The sequence below is a fragment of the Hemiscyllium ocellatum genome, assembly GCF_020745735.1.
Source record: "Hemiscyllium ocellatum isolate sHemOce1 chromosome 15 unlocalized genomic scaffold, sHemOce1.pat.X.cur. SUPER_15_unloc_17, whole genome shotgun sequence".
Taxonomy (NCBI): Eukaryota; Metazoa; Chordata; class Chondrichthyes; order Orectolobiformes; family Hemiscylliidae; genus Hemiscyllium; species Hemiscyllium ocellatum.
Window position 1 is genome coordinate 68,143 of NW_026867453.1, and position 13,068 is coordinate 81,210.

Sequence of the window (13,068 nt, forward strand, 5' to 3'; positions counted from 1 at the left end):
AATGTCAGGAGGTGCTTCTAATCTCCGGGTCCAAACTGTTTAGTGATATCCACTCACATTCTGAACATAATCACTTTAGTCCTGCTCCATATTAGGTTGCCTAAATGGAATTTAGAAACGCAGATTAGAAATGGGATGTTATTTTGTAAAGTGAGAGAGACGTTGAGTGACAGCAAAAATAAAGTCACTCATTTTGTTGGTTAATAATATGATTGAAGTTCTTTTTAGCTTTATCTGCTTGTGGTGGAATGTAGAATTAAAGGGAGTTAACTTCTAATTGAATATTCTGAATATAATCACTTTGGACACGCTCTGTATTCAGTTGCCTAAATTGAATTTTGAAATGTTTAGTATGAATTACATGTTATTTTGTAGTGGGACAGAGACTGGCAGTGTCCTGGGAAATAAAAACTCAATTGTTTTACTAGCTAGTAATACGTTTGAACTTCGATTTTAGTTTTATCTGTTTGTGAATGAATGTAGAAATAAAGGGAGCTAACTTCCGAATGAATTTATTTTAAAGCAAAATACTTGCAACTATCATGTGAAATAGACCTGAAGGTACTCAATTTTACTTCCACCATTTAAAAAAAACACTCCCAAAGAAGCTATTCAGCAAAATAAATATCCCAAGATGTGTATATATCCATGTTTAAGCATAACCTGGTAAAGATATGCACCCATGTGTTGGGGCTGTGCAAGCTGAGACCAGGATCCAGTCTCAGTCTCCAGCAGGAAACCAACAGGCGGAAGCTGTGAGCCTGCCCTTTCCGATAGCCATATAAATCCTAGGCACTGGACCGTAATTCAACACTCCGGGATCGGCTTTGTTTAGAAAGATCTTGACAGAACCGCTTCCCAGAAGTTATCAGAATGATTGTGTCGACAATTTTTCTCAGTTTATTACTGACTTTCTTATCATGTGAGTGTTTTTTTGTTTAAGTCTGTCTTTGTTGCTGTCTCAATGTTAGTCTACCTCAGGAATGTAAAAGTAATGCTCATGGTTTATTTCTTGTCTTTTTTAAAGGTGTCCAGTCGGAGGTTGTTTTGACCCAGCCAGAGGCAGAGACTGGCCATCCCGGAAGCAGCCTGACACTGACCTGTAAAACCAGCGGGTTCGATCTCAGCAGCAGCTACATGAGCTGGGTCCGCCAGGTTCCCGGCCAGGGTCTGGAGTGGCTGGTTAGCTACTATAGTTCATCCAGCAATAACTATGCACCAGCGATTCAGGGTCGATTTACTGCGTCCAAAGACAATTCAAACAACATTTTCTCGTTGAAAATGACTAACCTGAAGATCGAAGACACCGCCATCTATTACTGTGCAAGAGACCACAGCGAGAGGAACCAGGGCTGAACCCGTTCAAAAACAGCTCGAGGGAACATTTTGTCAATTCCATCATAAACTGATGGTCAGTTTGAGTTTTAAATGCAATTATACCAACTGCGATCTGAAGCAGACCTCAGGCTGCCTCTTACAAAGCTATCAAAGAGGAAATGTACCATTGAAACTAGCAAACTGGTGACACAATGGGACAATGTTTTAGGCATGTCATATGTACTGCTAACACTTCCATCAATTAAATGCTGGGACAAAATATATCTGACAGCTCAGGAAATCACTGCTAATTGTTATGTCAACTATGGCATTCATTCTAAACATGATCAGTGCTAAATGGCTCTTTCAAATGAAAATTGAGACCTAGAGTAAAGAACAGAGAATGAGTGTACTGGTCTACATCATTGTGATACTACAGTGGGTCACAGTGCTGTGCACAGCGACATCCTCATACAATAACCACCGACAAGGATTTATCTCAAATTGGTGATTTCTACCGTGGCAGGAGCGAGAAATAATGTGAGCTGCAATTTAAACACAATCCAGTCGTGCTAGTTTGTACAAATGTAGAATTGTTTTCTACCTTCTTCGTGTTGATTGTCAAGTTAAATGCAGACCAAACCTGGAAAAGTATTCCAAGCTTTCAAAATACAATGAATAGTAAAAGCTGAAATAATGCACCAAATCATTTTTCGAGGAGTCTGAATCACTGCTTTCTAGGAAGTGAAGAAATTATTTGCATTTTACAGTTTACAGTCTGTCATAGTATTTGACACAACGTGTCTCACAGTGATATAGCTGGGGTGACACTGCAATTATGATCAATACAAAAACCTATTCAGCCTCCATTGTTTGAATCTAGTCAGTGATTACTTCTACAAACCGTCTTAACTTGCAGTTCGGTATTAGTTCTGTGGGGTTTTATGCCAGTATCACTATTTAATTTGTAAAAGTGTTGGGTAATTATTGATACACCAGTTGGGGATTTTGAGAATCAGCTGATGTGTTACTCTGTGAAGTATAAAACAGTATTAAAATTTATCAAGGATGATCAGAATTCACTCGCGCAATTATGTGATGAAGATTTATCGTGACTTTATTTTGCCTGTGGTTCTGAAAATTTAAAATGATGGTAGATTTTTGATTTGTTTTATGCAGAGCTAGTTATTGTGTGATCCAATCCAGAGAATGTAACACTGTGACTATCTTGATGACTGGGGCCAAGGGACCATGGTGACAGTGACTTCAGGTAAGAACTTTGAACATTCTTAGTGACTTTTTAAAAACTTTCTATTCATGTGACTAATTTCTGAATTAAATGAAACTCAGATTCTGTGCTGAGTTTGGTTTGGTTCGGATTGATTTTTGTTCAGACTGATTATAGACTTCAGTTAAGGCTCAGCAAATAGTTAAAATGGTGATGATGGAGTCATTTGCTCAGTGTATCTCTTTTTTTTTTGATCAGATGGATATTCTTTGTGGCTGGGTTACTTGAAACACCTAATGTCTCTTAATCAGTCAGCTATAAATAATGTTTAATGTCAGTGACACCCTGACTGTGAGTTTTATTATCAACAACAAATGCTACGAATTCAAAGATGTTCAAGATATTACCAAACATGACTAAAATATGCTAAAATATCATTATTCATTTCTTGAATATATGTTCTTACCATGATTATATTTTCTCATTTATTTTGTTAATTTTGTTGATGACAAGCAGGTTAGAAACTGTCATCAAAGTTTCTTGCGGTGCTATATTGCATTCTGTTGATTAGATTCGGAGTTTGTTTTACTTGATTCTGTTGAATTGAGTTGATTGGATTTTGGCTTTGTTTTAGTTGATTCGGGTTGAACTGTGTTGATTGGATTCTGACTTTGTTTTTACTTGGTTTTGTTGAATTGTGTTGATTGACTTTTGAAATGGTTTTATTTGATTCTGTTGAATTGAATTGGTTGGATTCTGATTATGTTTCATTCAAATCTGTTGTTTTGAGTTGATTGGATTCTGATTTTATTTTCTTTGATTCTGTTGAATTGAGTTGATTGGATTCTTATTCAGTTTGTGAAATTGATCTGCGTTTTCATGCTTTCTGAGTTGGTGTTTTCTTTCTGGTGAGGAGATTGACTCTCTGGAATACTTTTCATTACCAATATTTGTGAAGTTCTTTTGTTTTTCATGAATCATTTCTGCATTTGTTAAACTTATATGACACGTTTTTCTCCGCTTGATTGAAAACAGGACATCCATTTGTAACGGTCTGAAAAACAACTTAAGGCAGAAACCCAGATGTGTGAGAAATGAAAAAAAAATGAGTTTTTAATGGATTGACTTTTTTAAAAAAACTCCGTTCTAATTGTAAACGAACTGAATTTTGTTTTGAGTAGCCTCATTCAAAATAAAATTTGGGACCTAAATCTGAAACTGCAGAATTGATCAGATCACGTAATTGAAACTAACTTAAAATTATAATGTGGTAATATTTGTCCATTCAGTAATTTTGTTTTGACCATGAGGTGATTAATCAATATATGCCTTCAACCCCACTCTACTGTGCGCTGCACAAGATTGTCATGATCAGGAAGGGTGTGCAGGTTAGAAATAAATTGAACTATTGCCAGAAACGTTACAGCTTTAAGTGTTAAGTCCCCTCAAAACAAGGTTGCTATTATGACCTGTTATTTCTATTCAATTTAATCATTAGTTTGCTTGATTCTGAGCAGCTTTGTTAGACTTCAATTTGGTTTTATTTGTGAGGTGACATCATGTTCTTGGTTCTGTTGAAAATGTTTGCAGAGCTAGTTCTGCTGCAAACACACCGTGTTGTGATCTGGTGATCGTTGATCTGTTGAGGAGGGACTGTGCTTGGGTAACATTAAATGTGTTATATTTGGGAAACCGTTTCTGGTTTCGACATTGTTTTTGCAATGTTAACACGGTTGGTGACAGTGAACTGCTCTTTCCTCATTCAATGCAATCAGCATGCGAGTTAAAATTTCATAAAGTCTATTATAAAGTGAAAGGCAAATCGCACAGGTTTTAGAAATGAAGGGAAAACAGATACCTTCAGGTGCTATTTTTACTTAAAATAAATAATTAAGGATTAATCTAATCCATGCTTTACAATCCAAATTCGAAACTCAACTATCTAGTTCAATCACAAAGTCTGTCTTTAAACAGTTTACAAGTCATAGAGAAATATAAATAGAATTTCAAAAGTCTAATGTTCTAATAGTTCTTGCTCTTGAGCAAAAATGCCATGACTGTGCTATAATTGATCAAGAAACACCTTTCAATTCCGCTGTACACTACATACATATTTTTCTGGCTGGAAAAGATCATTGGCAAAGACCATTTGGAAATTCTGCTCAATTCTATGTAGAACAGATCAGTTTCACTGCTTTGATCAGTTTCACATATAACTTGAGTTAATTAATTGTTATGTCCCTGATTAAACTGGATTTGCAGGATAAAAATAAAACATTAACTGAATTATTTAACCTGCACAGTGCTTTAGGTGTTCCCAATCTGTGCATTTTAAATAAATAGTTACATTTTACAACAAAATATCAACTGAAGAGTCATTCTTCAGGAAACAACTGCTATAGTGAATTATGTGACCAACCAAATTTCGAATTAATTAAAGTAATCCACTCATGAACTCCAGGGCAGCATGGTGGCTCAGTGATTGGCATTGCTGCCTCACAGCGCCAGGGTCCCAAATTTGATTCCACCCTCGGGTGACTGCCTGTGTGGAGTTTGCACATTCTCCCTGTGTCTGTGTGGGTTTCCTTCGAGTGCTGTGGTTTCCTACCACAGTCCAAAAGATGTGCAGGTCAGGTGATTGTGCAGTTTAGCACAGCCATAGTGTTCAGGGATGTCTAGGTTAGGGTGCATTAGTCAAGGACAAATATAAATTAGGGGGAATGGGTCTGGGTGGGCGACTTACTGTTCAGAGGGTCAGTGTGGAATTGTTGGGCCAAATGGCCTGTTTCCATACTGTAGGAACTCTCCTCTTAAAACCATGGGAGTACTTGCTGCAAACGCAGAAAATTCATTTTACATCGATGTGTTCAGGCGTATGCAGAGTTCACAAATTTGCAGAAGACATGAACTAGAGGATAACAGAGCACATTGTTTATTCAAACACTGAAAATAGAGTAATATTTATTTTAATTAATATACTTGATCGATTTATTGCAATGTAGCGATCTGAAGGAATCTGCTCACATTAGTTCAGTGTGACAATCATTTAGATTAGATTTCCTGCAGTATGTATCAGGCCATTTGGCCCAACAAGTCCACACCGACCCTCTGAAGAGGAACCCATCCAGACCCATTCCCCTACCCTATATTTACCCCTGACTGATGCACCTAACACTATAGACAATATAGCATGACCAGTTCACCTGACTTGCACATCTTTGGATTTTGGGAGGAAATCCACACAGACACAGGGGAGATTGTGTAAACTCCACATAGGCCATCACCCGAGGCTGGAACCGAGCCTGGGTACCTGGATCTGTGAGGCAGCAGTGCCACATTTACTTAGACATCCGTTAAAGTGGGCAACTCCAGACAGAAGCATGTTTTCAATTCATACCTTTTTCAACATTTTAGTTCATTACAAGCAGTTAACAAGAAAATAACCTTGCCCTAATTCCTTCAACAGAAATGCTTTCCACACTGGAATGCAGTATTGTTTATGCAGTGCATGCAAAATCTCCACAATTCGAGGAACGTTTTAAGAATATGTAAAAATAATTTAGAGAATAATCCATTTCCTCCAGATCTGTGCTTTAATTGGCGATATTTCCCACCTCAATAATTTTGTTAAATACAATGACTTATTAAGTTTATGAACTCAGTGGTTATTTATGTTCATTGTGAACACATTCTCGTTCACATTAATCCACTGGTTAGTTCCTCTGATGAATATTCAATTACAGTGAATATATTTGACGTGAGGAGTTGAGCAATGTATCCTCTGGGATTAAGTCTGTTGTACAGTTTGTTTCAGTGCTATCTCTGACTAACTTGTCCACGGTCCTGACCATTTATAAATTGTCCAGTTCGGATACCTGAATCTCAGACAGTTCAATTTTATCTCGCGCTTCAAAACCACTTTTATCTGCCAGAAATACAATATTTGATTAGGTGCCTCAGAATTGAGAGCCCTGACTAAGTTGTTCCAATCAGAACGAACGTTTCAGGAACAAAAGGCAGATAGCAAGAGTTTTGAAATTGGTTGTTGACAACAAGAGATATTTGATTGAGCGAGGCAGAGGGAAATATGCTGCATATTTTCTTTGTGCCTCAGTTATGCAGGAGATGTTTCGTGGCACAATGTAAAATCAGAATTTTTTTTGCATCTTATTATTTGAAAACTTATTATCAGCTTTTAATGTTACTGGCAATGGTCTTATTACACTTCAAAACATTTTAATCTTTTTCAAACTAAGTAGACCGTCTGGTGCAGCAACATTCACAGGGGAAAGAGGAAGGGAGTTCGAGGTTGGAATCTCGTGACAGTGAATTGATGGCAATGCAATTCCTAGTTTTATTGCTCTGTAGTTCCCATCGAGTTTGAACAATTTGGAGCAGCTGTCAAAGTATTCTTGGATAAATGTTGAAATGTTACTTTCATTGTACAAACATTCTGGAACAATCCCTGGTTGTTGGAAGGTGTTAATAACTAACATGGTTTATAAACTGTCGAAACAGGTGAGCTGTGTTCTCCGTGATAGTGTCGAGCTCATTGTGTTCAGGTCTGTAGTGATGTTGTGGTAGGGTCCCTGATTCTGTGCCAGGTGGCCTGTGTTCACTTACAACCTGTTAGAGAGGTATGTAACACCATCTCTTATCAGGTTACTTCAGTAGAAGAAAGCAGATTGAGATGTTTGGGTGTTTGTTGGAATTCCACTCACAGAGGCCAGTGAAATCTATTCAATCGCTGTCCTGACTTGTGTCTCTTAGACATTAAACAGAATTTTGGTGGTTAGCAGCTTTTTCCAGATCAATATTTGTTCACAAGCTTTTGGGCATCGCTAGATGGGGTTAATGGAGTAAGTGCTCAAAGAAATCCCAGCTTTTGACTTGCTGTTCTAACAATATCATTTATAAATAATCCCGAATGAAACATTTTCAAAGTATATTTGATGAGATTTTGCTTAGGCTGTTTTACTTTATATTAAACCAGTGCTGTAGCTGAATTTGATTGTTCAGTACTGTGGGGGTTTCCGTTGAATCCAACAGTTGCAGCAGATGGTGATAGCTTTTCAGTTGGTCTTCCATTGCTATCTCAGACCATCCAGTACCTCTGCTAAGAATCCTTTTTCCAACAGGAGTCAAGCCAACGTAATCACTGTTTATCTCAACGGGTGTGAGCTCTTGTGCCAAAAACATGAAAACAATTTGGTGAAGAGGGGGTCTCTGGATGGGAAAGGTTAACCTTGCCTTCTCTCCACAGCAGCTGCTAGACCTGCTGAGTTTCTTCAGAAGTTTCTGTCTTTATTTTGGTTTTCTAGCATTTAAAGTTTGTTGTTTCATTGAAAAACGTTCTGTTCGATTAAACACGTTCTTCAGAGAAAAGATGCATTTGAACAAATTGCAAATGTTCAGAGATATTATTGAATTTGAGTGCCCTGATCTCGAGCTGTAGTTTCACAAGAAACTATTATGAAGTAACAACACACTGCAGAGTGCAGTGGCTGCTGTAATTGGGTGGAAGTTATTTTGATCACTCAAATAGAGAATGTCAGTGATCCCGTTCCAAATAATCAACAGAAGTTTTTTTTAAAGCATGTGTGAAACAATTAATTTATCGAACTATTTTAATAAAAAGTATTCACGGCCAGTGCTAGCTTAATGAATGACACAATGATAGGAAGGTAGGAACAAGAGGAGGGCACTCAGCCCCTCTAGTTGTTCCCCCACTTACTTAGATCATGGTGCATCTGTGAGCTCAATCCACAGGTCTCCCTTTGGCTAAAGCTCTTTAACACCTTTGTTTAACAAGCAAAAACTATCCCAGATTTACTGATTCGACTGCCCATAACAAAGGGAGACACCATTTCTGAAAGACATTCCTGTGAGTACTGTGACACAATGAGGCTGGGATTAATTGCTCATGAAAGTAAACTTTAAATATCTGACAATTTCCAATATAAACATCCCAATCATCATATTTCATTAATTTAACACTATACTTCCCTGGAATCAAGAAATATAATGTGTGATTGCCTTGCTAATAATGAGGAGAAAGTGAGGACTGCAGATGCTGGAGATCAGAGCTGAAAATGTGTTGCTGGAAAAGCACAGCAGGTCAGGCAGCATCCAAGGAGCAGGAGAATCGACGTTTCGGGCATGAGCCCTTCTTCAGGAAGGGCTCCTTGGATGCTGCCTGCTCCTTGGATGCTGCCTGACCTGCTGCGCTTTTCCAGCAATACATTTTCAGCAGTTGCTAAAAATGAGGGAAGCTTCATTCCTATTATATGATTAAGAAATAGCTCTGTTCATTCAGTGAAAACACAGTCAAATCACTCAAAAGGAAACCATGATTTGGAGATGCTGGTGTTGGACTGGGGTGTACAAAGTTAAAAATCACACAACCCCAGGTTATAGTCCAACAGGTTTAATTGGAAGCACACTAGCTTTTGGAGTGACGCTCCTTTATCAGGTGATAGTGGAGCGTCACTCCGAAAGCTAGTTTTCTTCCAATTAAACCTGTTGGACTATAACTTGGTGTTGTGTGATTTTTAAAAAAAGGAAATCATGTCATCTTGTGTAGACACACAAGTGCCTCAAATAATTTTCAATTCTTCTAGTGGTTGTTTGAATCTCTAGACAGGTGTGGAAGTGTCAAACTTTTTATATCGCCTTGAGAAACCAGTTGTCATCAGTCTATTTGAATTGCTGAAGTTTGTATGGTATTAGCATATTCACAGCGCTGTTAGGAAGTGAGTCCCATGGCTGTGATTGAGGAAGAGGAAACGGGCAGGGAAATAGTTGAGAGTTAAGTTGAAGTCTGATTTGGAGGAAAGCTTCACATGCATGTGTGCCCTTATCCTCAAGGATCACAATTTTGGAATATGCTGCCGAAGGGACATGTCAGCATGCAAAATGGAAGCTGAAGAAGGCATCTCGGCCTCTCTAGAAGGCTATTCCATTCATGGGATCATCATTAATCTTGCTGCTCATCAATCTTCCCAACACACTGATAACATTGAACCTGATTGTTTACTGTTCAACACAAGAATGGTGAATTCGTTTGGAATTCTCCACCACAGAAATTCATAGATTCAAGACTCATAGATTCTTGAAAGCGTTGTCTCAAGTACCTAGTGTGTTGAAGGTGTTTGGCGCACGTACCTTCATTGGTCAGAGCACTGAGTGCAGGAGTTAGGGCTTCATGTTGTAATTGTCCAAAACATTGGAATGAACTGCCAGAGGAAGTGGTAAATGCAGAGCTAGGTCCCACATTGAGAAGACATTTGAACAGCTACAGGAACTGGATAGGTCTGGATGGAAATGGGCCAAAGGCAGGCAAGTGGAATGAGTTTAATTTGGGAACTCTGGTCAGCATGGATGGGCTGGACCAAGGGAACTGTTTCGGTGCTGTACGACTTTATGTCTCACTGACTTTATGGTGGATAGGCTCAAAGTTGGAAGGTGGTGAGCAAGTGAGGGGCGAGATTGGGCATGTGGGAGAGTTTGGGCTGGTAGGCTGGCTGCTGGGTAAGCTTGCGTGCACTCTGTCTGGCAAGGTGGCATCAAGGGAAATGGTAATGGTCACAGGATAATTTGGTCCAATTGTGCTTGGTAGGTGAGGGGTAGTTTGAGCTGAAATGCAGGAGGTCTGTCTTTGCCAGGTTGGTTTATGGAGAGGTGGGCAGGATGCCAGGCTGGTTAGTGTAGAGATGGGCAGGGTGCCAGGATGTTTCAGGGGGTGGAAGGTCACTGTAATGAAGTGACAGGTGGACGTGTTGTCAAAATGCAAAGCTCAGAGTCTGGCAAAATGGTAGGTTGTAAAGCACAGATGCCAAAGGAGCTAGGATGCAATGTGCACAGGTTGTCTTGGGTAAGATGAGAGGTCAGTGATCAAGGGCTGAGGTCATGTCTTGGGTAGTGGGCTTTGTCAGAGGTTGTGGAAATGATGGTGTCAGGTCCAGTCAGGGCCAGGTTCACCATGGACCAGGTACAGGGCGGCAGGAGTGTAAATGAGTGAAAGGAGTTGAGATCATATGTCCATCTGGAATATAGAATATAGAACATTACTGTGCAGTACAGGCCCTTCAGCCCTCGATGATTCCACAGGTCAGTGTAAAAATCTGAAGCCTATCTATCCTACACTATTCCATTTTCATCCATATGTTTATCCAATGACCTTTTAAATGCCCTTAAAGTGGGCGAGTGTACTTTTGTTGCAGGCAATGCGTTCCAAGTCCCTACCACTCTCTGAGTTAAGAAACAACCTCTGACATCTGTCATCTATGTCTTCTCCTGCTAGCCATCACTATTCAAGGAAAAAGACTTTCACTGTCCACCCTCTGTTTATCTTTTATGTCTCAATTAAGTCAACCTTCTTCTCTCAAACAAAAACAGCCTCAAGACCCTCATCCTTTCCTCATTAAACCTTCCCGCCATACCAAACAACATCCTGGTAAACCTCCTCTGAACTCTTCCAAAGCTTCCACATTCTCTCTATAATGTGGCGACCAGAACAGTACACAATACTCCAAGTGCAGCCACACCAGAGTTTTGTACAGCTGCAACCTAACCTCGTGGTTCTGAAACCCAGTCCCTCTATCGATGAAAGCCAGCACAAAGTATGCCTTCTTAACAACTCTATCAAACTGGCTGGCAACTTTTAGGGATCTGTGTACATGGGCACCGAGATCTCTCTGCTCAGCTACACTGTCAATATGGATTGCCTTGGATGTGTTTTGTGTGATAGGGGATTGTGTGTTCCGGGCATGAATGGGTGTATAGCAGGGTGGGGTTTGTCAATGTGAGTGGAAATTTAGGTCTAGGCAGAGTAAGTGCAGTGGTTAGTCTGAGAGATGAGGTTTGGTGGTGAACTGCGTATCAGTTTGATAGTTATTAAAGTTAAAGATTACTTGTTCATTTCTCAAATCATATTTACATAAATACTCAGCTGTAACACTCCAAAGTCTCTGAACTTTAATGGTCCTCCATTTTTCAGAGGCCTCCAGAATTCAGATAATTGTAAATTAGATGTTTCAACTTCCAGCCAATTGGCCTGAGTTCAGCCGTGGCAGCCATCCTCCCCGTCCCAGTGCTCAGCTCCTGCCTGTGCTGCTGCTGCTGCTGCAGTGACCTTCCTCCCAGAGAGTCTTGCATTGATAAGTGAGGAACGCTCACTGGACCTGATTTCCAAGTATGGGGACGGCAAACACGAGGGACACAACTTTAAAGTGAGGAGAGATAGGTATAAGACAGATAGCAGAGGTAGTTTCTTTACTCATTGAGTAGTAAGGGTATGGAGTGCTTTGCCTGCAATGGTGGTAGATTCGCCAAGTTTAAGTACATTTAATTTGTCATTGGACAGGCCTATGCATGTACATGGAATAGTGTAGGTGGGATGGGCTTCATATTAGTATGTCAGGGCAGCGCAACATCGAGGGCCGAAGGGCCTGCACTGCACTGTGATGTTCTATGTTCTATGATTCACTCTGATTTCTCTCCAGGGGTACAGCCAGCTGTTGGGTATTTCCAGCAGCATGGTACCTAGTGGAGCGGCACGCTGGTTCCATGGTTAGCGCTGCTGCCTCACAGTGCTCGGGACTCGGGTTCCATTCCAGCCTCGGGTGACTGTCTGTGTGGAGTTGGCACTTTCTCCCCATATCTGTGTGCATTTCCTCCCACAGTCCAAATCTGTACAAGCTGGGGAAATTGCAAATGTTGTGTTCAGTGATTGGGAGGTTAGATGCTTTAGTCAGGGTTAACCGTAGCATAATAGGGTAGAGGAATGTGTCTGGATGCGTTTCTTTTCAGAGGGTGGGTGTGGACTTGTTGGGCCAAATGGCCTGTTTGCACACACTGTAGAATTTCGATGAATCTGCATTTCCTTGGTTTGTATTTTGTGAAACTTCTCTGCTCTTCACAGCAATCCAATGAAAGTGTCAATTGGTGATATCTTCAAACAGTTACTGGGTGGGATCAGGATGTTCTTCTTCCTCAATTATATGGCAATGGTCAAGGTCGAGGGCATGTTTCTAAAGAGGGAACAAATGATCATGATCAGCAACTGATAGGAAACAAAAATAAACTCCAGTTATGCTGTAGACTTCAGCGGGAGCATACTGGCAAACGGTTACAGCTGAGGATACATTTGAGTAACTGATAAGGTCAAATTAACAGAAACTAACATGCTCAATTGGTCATTCTATTGTAGAGGCACCATCTTCCCCCACGCTTTATGGCCTGGTCTCCTCCTGTGAGGAGCACAGCACCGGTTCGACAATCTTTGGTTGTTTGGTGATGGACTATTCCCCAGACGTCACCAAGGTAACCTGGAAGAAAGGTGGGGTGCTAATCACGAATGGTGGATTGAGACTTACCCATCAGTGAGAAACAAGAAGGGAACCTACACCCTGAGCAGCCAGTAAACCTGCCCGGGTCAGCGGTAGATTGACCCAGCAAAAATCTACTGTGAGGTTCACACACGCGGGTCACTCCAAGAGCAAAGAAATGCCATGTCCAGGTAC

At 40.3% G+C, this 13,068-nt stretch overlaps 1 gene segment (V, D, J or C); it reads left to right on the forward strand.

Moving 5' to 3' along the window:
• Positions 1-789: 789 nt before the first annotated feature.
• On the forward strand, positions 790-12,931 carry LOC132806400 (Ig heavy chain V region-like). The segment is given in 4 exon segments: positions 790-922; positions 1,028-1,354; positions 2,552-2,587; positions 12,756-12,931. Coding segments are annotated over 4 exon segments (588 nt in total).
• The last annotated feature ends 137 nt before the right edge of the window (positions 12,932-13,068 follow it).